We start from the raw sequence: 20,819 nt of genomic DNA, 5'->3' as shown, positions 1-20,819 counted from the left end.
GGTAGATAATATTCTTATGCTTTGTTTTACTATAGGTATTCAAAAATATGGACTTTTTTTACCTCACTTGTGAATTTGATTTTATATGATTATTAATACTAGGTCGTTGATTGCAGCATTAAATTTGTACATAAAAACTGGTGCCTGCCCCCTTAAACATGCATCACTTGCTGGATTCCAGTTTTTAAAAATTTCTATGATCAACAATTTGATCATGCAGATGCTTTGCATGAACAAATAGGTGCAGTTTAAAGCATCTGAAGTGCTGCTGTAAAGTTAATCTGGTTCCCTAACCAATTTCACTACTTCTAATATGAAACCTATATCCAAACAAACTTTCCAGATTTTTCGGCAATGATCATTTTTCCATAATTTTTGCTTTTATGCAGTAAGTCTGTATGTTAAGTGTAATTTTCGTATGACTTACAAAAAAATCGTAAGAGTTGGCAGGTCTGTAGATGAAGCCAAAAAATATTTATTTTTCTAAGGACATCAGTTTTTTTATTCTTCATATTGTTAAACTTTATATGATTTTCTATATACTTCTGGGCCACCGTGAATAATTCTTACTGGAATGCCCAGTTTTTATTCATAATTTATATATTTTCCAGTCTTTTTCATGTTTCACTAGATACAGTTGTCTTCAATTAGATGTAATGTAATTAAGTCTGCTAGCACTTTTCCAATATTACATCAAATAAGGAAGGAAACACTGTATTGGGTTATTTGCTAAGTATAAAAAAATTCACAAAGGTCTTTAATATTACAGAATACAGTTTAAACCATTTTCAAGCTGAAACTAATTTGGAAGAATGACTCGTCAAATAACCACTCCAAGTATCTGTGTTATCATCATGAATCAAAATCTCCAAACACATGGTCTTATTAAAAAATTTATATTCAGTATGCTGGTTACATATAATTATAATCATCAACATTGTGTCATTACAATTTAAATGTTATCTAATATGCTTCAATTACATAATGTACTTTTCTTTCTTACAGATCTTGATTTAGGTCTTGTGTACATTACAATAATGGGTTTAGCAATAATGAAATAACGGTTTCTCAGCAAGCAACTTATTTTGTAGCAGTGATCACTTTAACATTCAGAACCCGGAAGCAATATTTATGTAAATGTAATAATGAAGAAAACAAAGTTGAACTAACTTCTACACAAGTCACTTATCTGTTGTTTTCTTGTTGCTTTGGGTTTAACACCATTTTTCAGCACCTGATAGGCTATAAATGGTGGTAAATTTACATGGAGGAGGGTGAACCTTAGAAAACTTAAGAAAAAAACAGCCAAAGGAAGATAATGGCAAACTTTCTCACATACATACACTGACTTAGAGCCCGATACTCAAACACAGTAGTGAGATGGCAGCGATCGCTAAATGCAAGTGCTTTTAACCACTCAGTTAACCTGGGCCTCTAAGTCACTTGCTGACAAGGAAATTTTGAACCTCAAGAGACAAGGGCACTGCAATCATCTAAATAAGCTTAAAATGATCTTTTTGAATATCTTTCTCTATACTAGAATACAATGTACCATATTTTCCGGCATATAAGATGATACTTTTTTATCAGAAAATCTTATCTTCGTCTTATACTCCAAATCAACTTATATATGGAGTATGTCATCCGAATCACTTTATTGTAATTTTCATATGGAAAATAATTCTCTAAAAGTATGAAAAATAATGTGTAAAAAATATTTCATATTGGGATAGAGATCGTGTGTGTAAAAATATAGGATCCCACATTAAATATTTTAAACAATTACATAATCATTAGTATTAACAATTAACATACATCAGATTAATTGTGCTAAAGCATCATGCACCATTAATGTACATTGTTTATAATATACGTTGTTTAAATTTGATTACATATATGTGCATTAGAATTTACAAATTAGAAGATGAATAACCATGACAAAGACATATTCCATCACAATTTTCTTCTTGCACCTAATGATCAAAGAAAACTTATGCCCCACTGAGAGAGACAGACAGACAGACAAACAGACTGACAGAGAAAGAGATATGTCTTCATGATTGTAAATCTGTATTGTATTTTTCACTTACCTGATGACGGATCTTACTCATATACAAGTGCACTGCCATATTCCATTACCAATTAGTACCACTAGGTTTACTAAGCAATTCCATCTAGTGTTTTGTTGTCACTTCGATTATACAAGAATCACATGGCTTCATAGGGGTATTTACATGCTAATTATATGATAAAGCTGCTTTCAGTCATTCCAAGCTAACACCTGTTTTAGGTCAAGATTTAGCAGACCAGATCAGATAAGCGAGGCTACCAATAGGGACATGAGGCTACCCATGGGTACTATGAATACCTAACCATATAATGAAAGGAAATGCCAGGTGTGCTTACCCATGTGAATTTCTCAGCCAGTGACATCTTTAAAACTTCCCGATGGAAATGACAGCAATTTAGAGTATCATATAGCATGAGCAAAGATCAAAAATCAATTGCTACCTAAGTACAGGAAGTGTATATGCACTTTCTAAAGAATCTTATTTGTTGGGAATGGAGAGGTCATTATGCTTGCAAAGAATAGCATAGACAACATGCAAAATGATCATTATTGGGATTCAACCTAAATGGAGTCTATATGGATGTAACTATTGTGAATATTTAAACCCTGAAGGAATATGGTATGTATTTTCATAGTTTACATTTACTGTATCATTTATCAATGTTTTCCATTTTTGACAAAAGCTTCAGTAAATGGGGGCAATAACTTAAAAAACAAAATACCCCCCCCCCAAAAAAAAAACCGACAAAAAGTTGAAATCTCTCTCTCTCATATATCGGACCATATTTAATTTTGATCATGAAATGCAAGAGGAAAAATGTTATGGAATACATATGCATCCATCTTTCTGTTTCTCTCTTCCCCAAAAAACTGTGGAAAAAGCATTTTAACATTAATGATGCCATTTCCTTATTGATGGTAATCTAAAATTGCATAAAGTGATACTTTTAAGATTTATGAAACTGGAAGTTATTATTGTTTAATTCCACACAGCATCGCAAGTTTTTTTAAATCCTATCTGTAACTCACCAAATTTTCAGGTCTGCATCATTATAGGTAGCTAAAAGTACACAATACATTTAAAATACTTTGTGTGAAACCAATTAGGTACATGTACTTTCAGTTACATTTAATGATCCTGACCAGAAAGATTAATGAGTTACAGATAGGATACAATTTGCGATGCTGTGTGGAACAAAGATAATATGAGGTATTGATCTTGCCTTGTCTTATACTCGCATCAACCTATATATGGATGAAAGATGGAAAATTTGACAAAAAATTTGCTGATTCGACTTAAACTCTGTATCAATTTATAGTCTGGCAAATATGGTACTCATTAAAATGATCTTTCAGGATATCTTTCAAAACTATCATGTAACCATTACATTTGTTGTGAATTGTGTCTACCAGGAATTTAATATGTTGAATCCATTCCAACCAAGTATGCATGATATGCAATTTTACTACATTCCTGGAAATAAACCATAATGTTTTTACATTAGAATTTATTATACAATAAAAATAGTGAAAGAAATAAACAGCCTTGTTGAATTTCCAGTAAGGATCTGTTCTGCTTACTTCCAATTCTTATGTAAGTAAATTTAATAAAATTGTAATAAACATCAACACTCTTGATGTATTTTGTTTTTAAATTCACTATATCTTCCCACCCCCACCCCATTTCATACACTTATATGGAAGTGGAAAAATAAATATTGCAGAGTCAGAAAACCTGAATAATAAAACAAGTGTAAAGCATGCCTTTTGATTCACTTAACTTTCAACTAAACTTTTTACATCTTAAATTTTTCAAGGAAAAAATATATGACTTTAAAAAAAATTATATGCTTTAAAATACTATATAACTTTGAAAAATTATTTTAATAACTAATAGCCAAAATCACCTATGTCACTGCATTCTCTCGTTCTCATATACTAATGACTGAACAAATTTTTAGTTCTATTAAACTGCCTGTCTGAGTGGGTTTTAGTATGAAAAGGGTTAACATCATCAAATAAAAAAGTCTACAAATCAAAATTTATGTATCAATTTCACTAGCAATGAGCTTTATAGCACTGGAACTGCTCTCCTCAAATGAGTGATGGAAACAAATCATACAATTATATTTTATTGATTTATTAATCATTGAATACCTTGTCTATAAATGTTACCTTTCTCTTGGACATCAGGCTTCTGAAGAGTTTCTTTAATTTGAGCAATATCTGGAATAGAAAGATTCATTCCTCAAAATCTGTGACATTTTCCACATGGATTTCCTTAAAGAAAGAAAAACACCAAGAAAGTCTACAAAAATTTATTTAAAATCTTACTGTCTGTCTGACTGTAATATGAGTGCAAAAGATCTATACCTAACTAGTCATATGCAAAGGGAATAAGGTGTCCTAAACAAGTCTGATATTGTATCTCTGGTTATTCACATGAAAGACTGGTTTGAAATGTATGGTGTTCTCTGCAACAGATGGCCCACCAGCTCTTCCTCATTCCACAGAGAAAGTAACACTGTAAAAAATAAAGGTAACCCAATGGAAAATGCCATTGGATTTGACTTGTATGATTATGCACCACAAGAAAAAGTGCACCATCATATTAAAAAAGTAAAATCGAAAATAATAAATAAAACAATTTTGAGAAAAAATGGAACAAATATGTGCAGATGAGTAAATGCAGATTTCTAATATATCCACCTTCCTTTTCATTAAATGCCTATATCCCAACAATAAATGCCTTCATTTACAAATTTTTATGACAATATGATGACAAGGGCATGAGAAAGACACAGAAGAAAATTATTTAAGCTTGTAAATGCTTCCTTACTTATATGCCTAATTTCCAAAGTTTGAATTTGTGTTTCTTCAATGACAATGAAGAAAAAAAGGAATGTCTGCAAAGAAAACTACCTAATATTCCAATATACCATCTCTACATTTATATGTACACATACATATGTGTGTGTTTAAAAAAAAGATCATATCAGCAAAGTAAAATGTATGATTCCCAACATTTTGACCATCTGCATTACTAAATGAAAGGGGTAATCAACACAAAATTGAATAATGAAAAATTAAGATGAAAAACAAGGTCAAAATATGTAAACAACATTTTTATTTTGTGTTGATATCCCAATGACAAATGTTTAGCAACAATAATCAAAGATGGGATCAACCACACAAAATGTGTTCCATGGAGAACTAAACTGTTTTTTGGCCCTTTTTAAGGCTCAAGATACAGGACACATTTAAAGCCATGTGCATTTAGAGAAATATGCCATCAATGACAAGAAACTGCTATATGCACCAAAAATTATAGCATGGTAAAGTTATGCATGAATCAAACAGTCCTTTCATCTAAATGTACATAAGCATATACATGTATCTGCCTTTTGCTTGAGGTGTATTTATATTATATGCTTTTGTTTGAGCTGACCTAACTTTGATGTTGCTAGATCTCAACATTTCCAGGTACATATTCTAATGTTTCAAGTTTAATGGTCTCCTTTTATGACTTTCTTTGTTTTAATAAGTCATTTCCTAAGATACTTGCTGCAAAACTAAAACTTGGGTGTAACTCAGTCAATAAATCTGCTCACAAGTTGAATAACAGAGCATTTACAATAATTTACAGTTGAGTACATGATTATACAACTTATAACTATAGACAATGTTAAAATTATTTGACCCAAGTTGACTTAATATAACTCACCTGCTACAGCTGAGAATCAGCCTGAAGTAGTATTGTAAGAGCACCATCTTCCAAACTTTATCTAATGGAGAACTGACCTATTTTTCTATATCCTACTAAAAGTCTCATTAAATATAGACATAAATAATATGTACTGTTCTCTTGCTTATAACTGAAGTCATCCACAAGTTCAATGATAATAAACCCAACAGGTCAAAAATATGGTTTCAGGAAGAGGCAGCAAGCTCAATCAATCAGATGCAAGATCAACTCATTATTGTGCATTGATCCCAATTCCTTTCATAATCACTTAAGATCCCGATGATATAAACCCATATTGCAACTCCCATAAAATTAACAAGCTCAGCCAATCAGATGCAAGATTACATCATTAATATATAAGGATCTCAGTTATTATCAATAACACCCAAGACCTTTAAGATACTCACCAATATTATTCAAGCTTGATCAAAATCAAATCTAAAATATGACCATGACAGGGGTAACAAGCTCTACCAATTATATGGAAGATCACCTTATTAGTATATGTGGATTTCACCCACTGAAGAGCTCATTCAAGATCTTATGCTTGAATGATATTGTATCAAAAATATTACCACCTTCCCACCATAATATGATTAACTAATCCAGTGTAAGATAGCAAGACAGCCTCATTAATATGCACTGAACTCGTTCCTTATCAAACATTTCTGAGATTTTTAAGATAATAACCTCTGTTCCAAGTTTTACCGAAATCAGATGAGAAATACGAATTCCTGATAGGTAACAAACAGTTGTTGATGGACAATACTGACAGGGGAATTTCGTAACTTCACTTGGCCTCATGGCCTGATAAAAGAAGTGGGAAAATGAAACAGGTTTATTATTTTATAACTGTAGAAGGGTGAATGCTATTCTGGGGGATTTTTCTTGGGTTATTTTCCAGTATGCAGGACAAACAAATGAAAAATTGTTTGTCATGCATGGTGGGTATTTTAGCATGGATTTATGCCCAAATTGTTTTTTTTTTTAAATACCATAATTCAAATTTTTCACAAAGAAATAAATTTTGATACAAGATGTTGTTCATGTTTCAAATCAAGACCTATATTCCAGCCACACATGACACAATTTTACAAGCTCTCATATGAATACAATGAAAACAGATATGCAGAATTGGTAAGTGCATTCATATTAAACACTAACCATTGCAAAGTTTGAATCTATGTTCCATCTTAAAAAATAATGTGTACATGTGTATCATCGGTATTAGCACAGATACATCAAATCATTATAAAAAATAATCTGCATAAATTAGAGTTTTCCATATGGAGAACCTAATTGATTTTTCAGAATTCCTGGTCAAGTGACAAAGGACAGAAACCATGCACACTGAGAAACAATGCCATCTAAGACAGAAACTACTACATGTACCAAATGACTGTTGCATCAATACTGAAAATAAATAATAATAATAATAATAATAATAATAATAATAATAATAATAATAATAATATTATTATTATTACTATTTCTAAAAACATGGAAAATGACAAGGATCTTTTTAAATGTGTAAAATTTGTCAAAATGTTATAAATACAGGTCACAAATTGATGCCTGACTCAAATATTTACTACACTATATTTGGAAGGTTATACATTCATTGTGACCAACCCTTCAGTTGCAATATGAGTTACTGATTTGTAAGTGTACATTCCATATCAGTCCTTCCAGATTAAACTCAGCTGGTAATATCACGCGGGACTATGCTGAATGTCCATTGGAGTTATAGTGGTTAGCGAGTCTTGCATTGATTTTACCGTGAAAGTGACTCTTGTGGTTATTCATTAATCTCTGAAGTCAATATATTGCATGGCACAGACAATGCACGTCAGCAGATAAATTAGATTTTTAGTTCAGCATTCTACCTTGATGACAGTAAAGATAACTCATACAGGGCAAACATTGGAACAATTTGGTCTCAGGCATATGGTTGTATTAGGAAGTGCTAGTCTTTATATCTAAATGTGCCAGCATCCACTGTCTCCAAACGCCCTTACATGCACTGATGGTCCTCAAAGTTTGAATTTTTCTGTAGGCAACCACAGAAACTTCTTGAAATATGCCTTTGAGATGCTCAAAAGATTCTGATGCATTCAAATGATCAGTTGTAAGTTTGTGGCAGTGTGGTTGTAACTAATCACAAAAGAGATGCATTTATTTGCTTTAATGATTTTATACATTAAGAAAGAATTTCTATTGAGGAATTTTATAATATCCCTTCAAAAAGGGATGCAGCATCTCTAACAAAAGAGATGCATTTATTTCAAGATTTTAAATATTTCATTGTGTTCTATTGAAGGTATATATATATATATATATATATATATATATATATATATATATATATATATATATATATATATATATGTGTGTGTGTGTGTGTGTCTTAAAAAAGGGATGCAGTTTTTCCCTCTTGCCACAACATGCTTCATTATGTGTGTAATGCTTGTAAATCTGTTACAGAAGTGAGCCATATGTTTAGTAATAAACAAAGTTAAAAATGTGTGTATTTTTATCAAACAATAAGAATCATTATGAAAGATATCTGCAAAATCTGAAGCCTATCAGATAAAAAGGATGGAAGTCAATTATGTAAGCCTGTGCCATGCTATTGGTTGCATGGGAAAAAATGACAAGGGTAACAGCTTATTCAGTACCTGGTATATTGGAATAAGTAACTATGTTACCATGTAAAGCACAGGCATACATAATTTGCATGACTTCATTCTAGAAAATTTCAAAACAATCCAATGAAACTTTGAATAAGATCTGATGTGAAATAAAGCTGACAGGTAGGAAGGGACATACAGTTAGACAGATGAATGAACAAACAGTCAGAAAAACTTAATCTAGAAAAGGACATCTCTGGACAGATTTTTGGATGAGTCATGACTGATGTGATGTGATTTGGATTTTTAACGTAGCTTTAAGTCATATCACTACGATGTCTGCAATGTGGCAGTTTATAGTGATGTCTGGGGCATCATGCCGCAGACATGTAGCATGATGTCCCACCCAGTCACATTATCCTGACACCGGGCCGACCAGTCCTAACACCAACCTCTTAATGCTGAGCGCCAAGTGAGGCAGCTGTTAGTACCATTTTTGTAAGTCTTTGGTATGACTCGGCCGAAGATCGAATCCACAACCTCCCGCATCGAGGCGGACAGAGTCATGACTGAAGAAAGAACATATGTAATATAATCAGATAAATGGACTTCAAATTAGGTGTGTCATTTAAAAAAGCTTAATTCATGTAATGATGCATCCATCAACAAAACCAACCAAAAAATTTTAAATGCCAGTTAAGCTTGCTAACTTTAAGAAGGTATATTTGTCATGGGTGTATGCATAAATATTATATTGCTCATTAAAATGCTGAGTAGCTAATATAAAACTCTTACCTTTTTTAACAACATCAACTTCATTTTGAAGACTTTGTGTTACATTGCCAACATGCTGCTTCACACTGCCAATTTCCTGTCTTAGACTGCCAACTTCCTTTTTTGCATCACCAACTTCCTGTTTTACTTTGTCAACTTCCTTTTCTAAAACTCCAACCTGGTGTTGTGCATCATCGACTTGCTGTTTTACATTGCCAACTTGCTGTTTTACCTTTCCCAAATCATCTGAGGAAAACAAAAGTATTATTTACAGACTTCTCAATGACTTGAATAGTTGCAACCTTTAATTTTAAGGTGTTGTGCCATCAAATAAGGAATTTTAGAAAGCCACATTTTATCTATCTGCAGAAACAAATTAAATGACAATTCAGAATGCCCAATACATGGTTTAAGCATTATGGTTATGGAAAGCATCCAGGCAGCTAGACTAACATTTAGATACACTGATGGAAGGATATGAATAAGAATTAAAACTACATTTATTTATCATTCCATCCATCCATAATGACATTTGTCTAAATGTATGTATGCATATACATAACAAAGAAACCTGTCAATAGCAACCACACATGGAAAAAGGCAAGGGTGACCTTTATATGCAGATTCATTTTTAAACTTGGCTTCTTAATAAATACCATGCGCTGAATATCATTATCACTATTATTATTATTATTATGCACAATTCAACAAAATTACAAAATATGTGTAATATATGTTGTTCTCTCCTAAATTTATGATCCACACATGATTATTGCATCCTGCTCACTTTAATCCATCTTATAAATGACATCATCACTAACTTAAAATAATCACTGATCTTTGTTTTGTACACAATGGCAAAACAATAATTTCATTACTGATTAACAAATTACATGACTGCATAGCAAAGGACTGACTCTTTTGTTGGTCAACTTTTACATGTAGGGCTTGGAACAGCCAATAATATCTGGATTAGCCAGTTGTTAAACTCATTGAGATCAAAAGACAGTCAGTTTATGTGAGAAGTCTGTAATGAATAGGAAATCAAAAGAAGACACAGATGGGTATTTTTTGTTTACCAATGAACCTAGACTTTGCCTGCCTTACAGAAATGTTTTAAATACTGAATGACTCCTAACCCTTATGAACAAGGATGCAATTCTATCCCTTCTCAAATATGAACATTTTCTTCAGAGAATTTCCTTTAATTCACAGGCAAATAGATGAAAATATCAAACTGTACTGGTCACACTCACACAGTAAATTCATTCCACCATTCTGTTTACAGAGTTATTGTCTTGCATATCATAATGTAATTGTTTATTTTAGAGTAGGAGAGGTCACTAACATAAATGTAGCAAAGCAATTTCTAAGGATGTGTACTCACAAGCTATTTTGTAGAATTGTTGTTTTACCATTATTATTATTATCTTGTGCATTGCATGCTCAGCCATTTAACAACATCATCATCTGCAGCGTGCACAGCCTGCAGTCCAATGGGGAACTTTGTCAGTGGACAGTTGTTCACAATGTGTGACATGATCTGAATAGCTCCACAACATCAGGAAGAGTTGGTGGCCTGGTCCCATCTGACAAGATTGACTGCACATCAACCATGTCCTGTCCTGTCCAAAAGCAGTTCAGTGTGATCAACAGATGACATGGAAAGTTGAAACCAGGAGGGCAGACAGATGGCCCAATTATGAGAGAGTGGTTTACAACATCTGGTGAAGACCACTAAACATTCCATGCTGAAATAGCTGTCATATGCTCCAGCAAAGGACCTAACCAGATTGGGCATCTTGAAATAACAGAGGGCCAGTGATGTCTTGAGTGTCTGAGTACTAGCACCCCAGGTTGAGCCTGCCAGTTTGCAGAATAGGTTGTTTTTAGTGCTAAGTTTTGCTGCAGTTTTCTTCAGGTGGTTGTAGAATGTCAGTGATCTTTCCAGAGTCACACCAAGGTATGTTAGTGTCAGGTTGTGTTTTATTTGCTGCCCACTGAGGAGGATGCAAAGCTTACAGTTTGCATTTGCATTGTTAAGGTGGAAGACGCTGGAGAATGTCTTTGTTACGCATGGCTGTAGATGCCATTTCTTAAAGAAATCCATCATATCCTCCAGGTCCATGTTCAATACCCCCTCAAGCGACTTTGGGTCCCAAGAGCAATGTCATCTGCATACAGGAACTTGCACAATGGCGTTACAGGTAAGTCATTGATATAGACATCAAATGAACTTGGCAAAAGAACATATCCTTGTAGGAGTCCATTAGTCTGACGCCTCCACAAGCTGCACCTCTCTCTGACATGCATCTGAAGCACCTGTTGCGAAGGATCAGTTTAATAGTTTCAACTATCCAGTGTCATATGCTGCTGTTAGATCCAGAAAAACAACTCCATTTTTAAGGTTCCTCTGAAATCCATTTTCAACAAATGTAGTCAGGACAAGGACTTGATCGCAAGTGCTATGGCCATGCCTGAAGCCTGCCTGCTCAATAGTTATGATATTCTCCAAGTCAGGACCAATTCTTTGGAGAATCAGGCACTCCAGTACCTGAAAACAGACTGAAAGCAAGGAGATCGGCCGATAACTCGCCGCACTGTTGGGATCTTTGCCAGGCTTTGGTATCACAATAATCTCTGCCTGGTGCCACAAAGCCGACATGCACTTTTCCCTAACAACCCATATGTAAAAAGCAGCAAGCCATTATTTTCCTTTGGGCCATGATGCTTCAGGAACTCAGGCAGGATGTTGTCATAAAAGCTGCTTTGCCTGATTTGATGCTGCATAGCACCATTTCAAGTTCTATTGTTGTAAATGCCTCTGAAGTATTCTGATCTGGTTCATCTGACTTCCAATGAAGTACTGTTACCACTCATCTCACACTTAACATTGGTCCTGTTTCTCCAGGGATGCTTTTGCCACTTTTCTACTGCCAGTTCATCATCACTTGGAAACTGTATGTACTGTCAAGCCAGAGATGCTATGGCCCTTGCAACACTGATTACAACACAGCTCATTGTCAGCTAACCCCATGCTGTCCCTGATTAGCCACATAATTATGTTCTCCACTTACAAAGTGTCTAAGGGCGCTGAGCACCTGACCTTGCAGTATAACTGATTTGGAATGGTTAGTTAATGATGAAAAGAACATTCCAAAATTGATACCAAAATTAAATTGTGTGCTTTCTAAATCTAAATCTTTGGAAGCATTCTAAATCATCCACATAACCTAATGTTAGACTTTCCATCATTCTTTTTAGACCCAATCTCCAGTGTCTACGAAGGCGATGTGTGTATGCCATTTTTAAGTTTATTCCTTAAGTTAGGTAAGACACTATCTCATATATTTGAGTGAAATACTCAGGTTGAGTTGAGTGGTTTCCTCATCTTAGATTAGTGAACAACTCAGATTTGAATGTGAGTGTGGACTTGAGGAGTTTCATGACTATGGGACCTTATTTCTGCTGCAATAACAGAACTACGTTTCCTAACATTCAACAAACAAATTCCTTCCGCCCTCTACCCTGATGATAAAACTGCATTGCTTTTGAATCTAACATACTGAAACATTTGAGATACACTGTCAACATGACTGGAGGACATAGAAAAGTGAGATTAAAAATGTTTGCTCATCAATTCACAAGATATTCTTTTATCAACAATACTTCCTCATCAAGCAAATATTGTCTGTATAGACTGAGTGATCACTGCAGATGTGTACTAGTGCCTGTTTAAGGTATGTTGAAACCAGTGCTTCATTAGGAAACATCTAACTCAAAACAATAGAAGGCAGGTGACTGTTACATACAGGACATCTGTATAGGGACTTTGCTGGGGTGGGGAGAGGGGAATTAGAATAGCCATTGCAAACAGATGACTGCTGAGTAAAGGTGACCATTACCACAGGTTTGGCCCTATATGTATTTGCTGTTTGCTTAAAGTTACCTTTCTTTCTTGTATCTTTGTCTCACAATTTTCAGCTACTAATGTTGTGAGCTAACAGCATCCTTTTGTGATTTTCTCAGATTTCGTTTAAATTTGTTTTCTTAAATATTTTCTACAAGATTTCAGCAAGAGAAATATCAGCAAAGTATTAAATGGAAAAATGCTGAATGAACGAACTCACACTGCAATTTCATTCTTTCCTAGTATGTATCTTTATAGATTTTATTTTGCTTTTACTACTACTTTTTTCTTAAATACAACTAAAACCTACCACAGACCCTTTGTAAAGTTGTCAAATTCTGTTCTATGAAAATATGGAGTAAAATGACTGTAGTTCAGTAAATGATGCATAAATAAAAGTTTGCATTTTTTTCAAAGTAGAGAGTTATAATATGATTTGTTTATTTAAATAGTTTTGATAAACCTACAATAAAGTCTTTGGAATACTTTTTGTATAACTCAGTCAATCAATTATATTGCCTTACAAGTGGACCAATATTTGCCACAAGAAATTTTAGAACCCATCAATCTGATAAGTGTAAAGAAGTTTTGTTTCAAATACATTATCTCCCTTAAAATGGCAGGCAATTAATATACTGTTGAACCTTTTCATATATACCTTGATACTGATGCTTGCGTTTAAAAATTACATAAGGTATTTACAAATTTTATCTACGTTTATGATTTTGGCAAGATAAAAGGTTCACAAAATATCAAACAGAAAAGAAAGCTGAATCAATTGTGACAAATTGCAATTCCATTCTTTCACTTTCTTGAAGGTTCTGTTTTGCTTTCACTTCTACTACTTCTTCCAGTTACAATAACTAAAACCCACCCTATGATCCTTTAAAAAGTAATCTGATTTGGTTCTAAGAATCAAAGCAAAATAACTAATTAAATGATATATGAATAAAAAAATAGTTCCCAATTTTTTGAGTGCAGACTTGAACTCTGAACACTTAAAAATCCTCACAATAACTCTATAATAATCCTCATGGTATTGGTTTTGGAGTCCTTAAGAAGAAATTACAGAATAATTCGTAAACAATGTAAGTTTTATTAAAAGTTCACATACACTCTGAATCATCATTACACCTGTACTAAAATTAAAAACTTAAAACTTTTCATGGAAGCAGACATTTGTTCCATGACAGTTTATTTATAAGTACCACGTTTTGCTTTCCTTGTTTATAACGTCATCTGTTTCAGAGCAGTTGATCACTGCACAACTCACAGCCATTGTGGAGATGAGAAAAGAAATGTACTATCACAAGAAATAGCAACAATGGCAGAAAATAACAATAAATAATCTTAATATGAATCAATATTTTCTTTGCTTTAAAATCTATGTACTATGTTTTTGTTAATGTTTCTTGGTCATAAAAACAATGTAGTTTTCATTCTGAAAATCATGCAAACTGCATGTAATGTATTATGACACAGTTATAAAAGTTTAATATTGTTTTGTTTCTAAAATTACGTTATTGTTAATGTACCAAAATATAAATATTTATCTGTTTAAAAAAATATTTTGATTTTAATATCTTAGATTACTTTTTTTTAAATTCAAAACTGGAAACAAGGAAAGAAAGAAAAAGGAAAGGTCATTAAATTCACAAGCAAAATTGATAATTATTTTATTAATAAGCTTCTATAGAGAAAACAAAATCCAATGTAGGCAGAGATAAGTGACATTACTGTCAAGAAAACGTCTTACAGCTACATCATCGGTTACATGTTATCATGTGATATCAACAAAATCAAATGTCCATACCAAAACTCATGACACTCTGAAACTGATGTCATGGCAATATAATTATGGATCAACATTTTCAGAATTAGAGCATCACATTTTTATTATGTATTTGACATTAAGGATTATTTTTAAGCAATTTTATATTTTGCCATACGCTTATAACAAATGTAAATACTGGATTAAATTTGTTAAGAAGAATTGGATGGTTTCATACCCAAACATTTAAAATCAAACTCTGTACATCTCAAGAAACTTAAAACTTTATATTTCCATCCTGGGCTTCCTCTTTTAAAACATATGAATACATGTATATAGGATGTTTGCAAAGTTTTCACATCTTGTTGCCTGAAAAGCTCCATTTAATCAGGCTTTAAAGTATGCACTTACCTGATAACATTGTGATTTCTTTTACTTTCTCCATGTAAGCATCCTGGAGGCTTTTGTCCATACTGCATGTAAGAATGTGAACAATCTCCCTGTCAAAGTCACATTTCATGCCTTTACAACTGGAACTGAAGTACACATCAAATCTCTTGACAACATTCCTAATACTTATCCATTCCTTGTTAAAATCTTTAGTGTTTATTTTAGCTTTGGTAGCATGGCCATAAAGAGTGTTCCTGAACTCTCTTACTCTCTCTATGTCATCACCCAGTGTTGTTCCACCAGGTGGTGGGGGTTTTCCCCATTTATTGCTGGGAGCTGGGACCTTACTACAAAGGTTCCTTATTAGTGTGTACAGTGAGGAGACATCAAACTTTTCAGATTTGGGAATCTCATGAGAAGAAGGCAATATGCCACACAACCATGTCTTTATCTTCACATCAAGATTTCCCAATTGGTTTTGATTTGTGTGAACTTTTTTCGGCAGATCAGCTGGAGGAATTTCATGTGTTAGCACCTGCCAGAGAATGTCTCTTAACACATCAACCACTATTCGACAAATGCGTGCAAAGTTTGTTGTCTCCTGGCAGGATGGATAAGGGCTACCACAAAAACTTGCCATGGTTCATTTACTGGTATTGTCCTACCTGTCATATGAAACAAAGAAATATTGCAATTTACGATTAACCACCTCCATATGCATTGTATATAGTATGTAGAAACCTGTATGGATGAAGCTGTCATCTAACGTATGTATTGTAAATGGATTCTTCACAAAAAATTATTATGACAAAAAATAAATATATGTATTCCTTTTCATAGTGTGAAATCATTTTCAGCATGCTGCAAGTGTTCTGCACATAATATGTGCAGTGAGTTCAGAAAAATGAAATTTTTATGTCGATCAAGTGAAAACAGTGAAGAAAGATGAAGTAGCTCAAATATAAACTGAATAAGTATTGATGGACATGTTTGTATCATGTAGAAGTTATGCAGAAAATATATCATATCTGAGGTACAAGAAAGAGTTCCTCAACGGGGCTGATGTACTACATGTTGAAAAGAGTTTCTTCCTTTTAACTGCTGAATGTTGAAACCATCTGATATCCCTCAGTAATAACAAGAATTTCAAATTAGCTGCTGTGGTGAACATAATGGATGACAAACTGGTACCATTTTCATTTGGGACCAAGTTGGCATTTTTAGCAATCTTTTGGTGAGATCCCCATTCCTGAATATAATCATTCATTCAGGGGAAGTAGCAACTGCATAATTTTAAGAAAGCCATTACGGCAGTTATACTGGATTAGCACCATTTCTATTTAGGACCAACTAGGTATTATAAGAAGCACAGCCGTGTAAACCACATGTTGATATGACCATCCATCTAGTAGGCAATGTAGAGACAGTCATAATGCGGTTCAATGTGCATAAGCTTCATTTATGACCAACTAGACCCTATAAGAACTCTTCTGTTGAAAATGCCATCTGAAAATTACTCCATTAAAAAGGAGTAGTGATAACAAGATATTTTTTAATGGCCACTATGGCCGCCATACTGAAGGTTAGATCAGCAGCACCATTCTAATTTAGAGACCAACAAGACATTATAAGAGATCTTCACTGAAAATACCACCTTGATATGACTTTCTGTTTTGGACGAGTACCTTAATGACAGTAAGATTTGGGACAGATATTGGTATTTTTCATATGCCAAGACTTATATGAATGTCCTAATTACAACACCTTCAGTGTCCCATACCTTATCCATATAAACAGATACAATAGGCAAGATCACGAGACATCACACAGTAGTCACCATCTCTTATTCAATTACCATGTCTATAAACAGTTATGAACTACTTATGATTGTTTTATGTTGCTATTTTGCACACACACATTTTCTGATTTCTCCAATATGAACTAAAGTAATGGGAAATAAAGACTTCATAATTCACTGGTAACTTTGAGCTTAAAGGAAGGCGTGTACTACAGTGTGCAGTACTTGCAAAGTGCATATTGCACTTAGCATCACTTATATTCTTGTTTATCGCTAAATATATTAAATTCATATTTTGCATTATTGGTCACCTTTACCAAATCTTATTCTTCAGATCACATTTTAGCTATATGTCCATCGCTGCTTTATTGACTTTGTTTCATGAACTAGTTTAGATTTACCATTTTTCAGTGATATAAGTAATTCTAGAAAGTGCTGTAATCTATTTAAAAAGAAACTAATTAGATTAATATTTATAAATATATCAGGCCCATAACCAGCATACATTCATGTAATTGTCATATGTTCATTAAAGAAATAATGTGTCAAAATTCTGAATATAGACTGAGTATATCATTGATCCATCACATAAATCTGGACAATATAACTGAATAAACCCTTGAAACTGGCTTTTTGTAAAGGAGTAATTTAGTCCAAAAATTGTGCCAGTACCCCTCTGTTCTGCATCTACAAAACATGTTCTTATTTAATGTTGCTCACATCAAAGCAAACTACCACCATGTTATTATTGTAATTATCTTCAAAACATCATTTCTGAGACTTTGTATTTGCATTTTAGAGACATTACTGAATGTTAGTGCAGTCACATGTGAATGATTCCATTAAATGCAAAAGATGTATTTCATTCAGTGCAAGTTAAATCTTCTGGTGCATCTTTTTACCCAATTACACCCAAACACAGACTTATAACCAATTATAGTATAAGAGTATGTTCTGAAATACGTTTGCAATATAATTTCTATATTCTCACAGCATTTTATAACACATATCACAAACAAGACTTAAAAGGTTCGTTATAATGACTCTAAAGCCAAATATTCTTCACTAATTTTTTATCCAAGAATTTCCTGAACTTTCTAGAAAGTTATTTTCCATTAGGCACTGGGTTCATTATAGAAAATGTTAATTGTGACCTGACGTCAAGCAGAGGACTATATAATCTTGTCACTGTTCAAGATCTATCAGAATCAATTTATATTATTATTGTGTCCAGAAGTTCTTTTGGGCTGGAATTTGCTTCTTCAAATTGTTTAATTCCGTGATTATTTTTTCAGAGTACTCATACAAAAATAACATTCTCAGAGACATTCACTGGGATTTATAGCGAATTCAAACCAGGAATTATTTTACTGTGTTTCAACAAAAGACTGTTAAGACAACACATAATAGGCCAACAGAGGCATATCAGCATCTTCAGCACTGTACTTAATTTGGATTTCTACTAAAGTTTATTCAGAACTTTAAATTATTAGGACTTGTGTCTGTAATTCTATAATTAATTTGAGATTTAATTTGCAGTACCATAAGTTCATATTTTTCATTTTCACTTTGTATTCTAGGGAAAATAAATTATTTGTTGAATTTTACAAAGGTTGTTGCTTTTCACTCTTTTCTGTTACATATTTGTAGAACACTGACACTCATAACAAATACAAAAGATTTTCATGGTGGAAGAAGAGTCATACTAGATGTCTGAGAAAACCATTTTTATGTACAACAAACTAGAAATTATAAAAAGTCTTCTAGTGAAAGCCCATGTGAACAGGACGTTTTATTCAGGAGGAGAACTATAACAAAAATCTGAAGATAGCTCCTGTGAACAAACTGTAAGACAGCCACTGTGAAGACCCCATCAGACACCAGATTGGCACCATTTTGATTTAGAACCACTAGACTTTATAAGAAGTCTTCTGGTGAAAACTCCATGTCAGCATGACTTTCTGTTCATAAGTAGTAATACCAACATTTTCAAGATAGCTGCCATGGTGGCCATAGTCAAGGTCAGATTTGCACCACTTTTATGTAAGACAAACTATACTTCATCATAAATCTTTTCATCAACAACTCATATTGATATGACCATCCATTCAAAAGTAGCAATAAAAAGATTTTCAAGAAGACTGATGCTGCAGCCATAATGGATGTCCAACAAGCATGATTTTCATTTAGGACATACTAAATTATGTGATGAATGTGTGTCTAAAGTTTCATAGATATCCTCCTAGCAGGTTAGGAGGATTTATGATAACAAACTTGTTCTAACTGACACATGAGCAACAGATTATGATAACCAAAAATTATTTCACAAACTCTTGTGGTCTTTTTACCAGTACAGCTGAAACCCCAAACTGAACAAAAGTACTAGACTCATTTGGGTATTTAATCTTTTGTCCAAAATTAAAGTTGATGAAAGAAATGAAAAGCATGTTTACCAATCAGTCTAAAATAACCTAAATGGAAACTGGCTTTAACTTGATTCTTCCAAATGCAAAGTTTATAATGTGTTGGCCTCAGAGTGAAAGATAATCTGGAAGTGGTAACCGACTAGCATTACTGAATATGTCATATGCGCAATAAAAGTCAAAAAGAATTTCACTTATGCTTAGAAAACTGAATGATTCTCTATATAGTATAGATCAAAGCAAATATAAAAAAAACTTATATTTGAAATAGTACATGTAGTTGTATTTATCTCAGTGCTAAACAAAATAACTTTAAATACACATGCTTATTAATTACAAATGAACATTATTTTAATGGTCTAGCTTTACTGCTATGCACAGAATCAGTTGTCAATAATGAAGGCTGAATACTTCATGAATAACTTTTTGACATGATTGATAAGAAAACTGACTTGGGTTACAGAATACCAGTATATCGTACCAACAAAAGAAATAAAAATAAATTTGCAAAGGAAACAGAAATAAACTCTCTCTGGTTTAGAACAATATTAATGAAAATAAAATATGTATTTGAAATAGTATTGTGTTTATCTAACTACTGAGCAATATAAATTAATTCTAGATATTTGAAAATAAAATTTTAAATACACATGCTTATCAATCACAAATGCATATCATTTTAATGACCTACTGTGGATGTACTGACCAGTGAATCTCCTGTGAGAGGTAACGGAGGAATGCTTGATTTACTCCCTAATTCCATTACATCTTTTTCCATGCTGCCACATCTTCAATGACATTAGCCCATCAGCAAACTGGGCCATGGCTGCATTCTGGAACTGTCATCATGGAGAAGTTTTGCTGACATCAACTGCCATGTCTTGCACAAGAATAAATAGTAGCCATTATTAAAAATAGATGTCATGCTTTACATTCATTACTCATAAGGTAAAGCCAAATATTTCAAACAAAATATAATTTTCAGTAAAACAAAAATATAATCATTCAGTAAACTGGTATATGTTTTACTCTACACAAATACATTTAAGTAATGACCGACCTCACTGGTGACCTAGTGGTTCGTGGTCAGAGCATCTGCCTTAGATGTGGGAGGTTGCAGGTTCAAACCCAGCCAAGTCATACCAAAGACTTATAAAATGGGACTAACAGTTGCCTTGCATGGCGCTCAGCATTAGGAAGTTAGTGTTAGGACTGGTCGGACTGGTGTCAGGATAATGTGACTGGGAGGGACATCATGCTACATATCTGCAACATGATGCCCCAGTGCTAGACATCACTATAAACTG

At 33.3% G+C, this 20,819-nt stretch overlaps 1 protein-coding gene across 1 annotated transcript in view; it reads right to left on the bottom strand.

The window, feature by feature from the left end:
* The window catches only part of LOC149797170 (uncharacterized), a 110,189-nt gene that overhangs the window by 79,638 nt on the left and 9,732 nt on the right, over positions 1 to 20,819 (bottom strand). The window contains exons 2-5 of the mRNA XM_089960726.1: positions 20,219 to 20,392; positions 15,313 to 15,956; positions 9,242 to 9,466; positions 4,247 to 4,297 (exon numbers count right to left, since the gene is read on the bottom strand). Coding sequence (XP_089816852.1) covers positions 4,247 to 4,297; positions 9,242 to 9,466; positions 15,313 to 15,931 — 895 coding nt within the window. The 5' untranslated portion in view covers positions 15,932 to 15,956; positions 20,219 to 20,392. The remainder of the gene's footprint in view (positions 1 to 4,246; positions 4,298 to 9,241; positions 9,467 to 15,312; positions 15,957 to 20,218; positions 20,393 to 20,819) is intronic.

Source organism: Sinohyriopsis cumingii, chromosome 6 (assembly GCF_028554795.1).
Source record: "Sinohyriopsis cumingii isolate HCF-2022 chromosome 6, ASM2855479v2, whole genome shotgun sequence".
In the NCBI taxonomy this organism is placed as follows: domain Eukaryota; kingdom Metazoa; phylum Mollusca; class Bivalvia; order Unionida; family Unionidae; genus Sinohyriopsis; species Sinohyriopsis cumingii.
The sequence above is the reverse complement of the archived record's forward strand: the minus strand, read 5'-3'. Positions and strand labels throughout refer to the sequence as shown.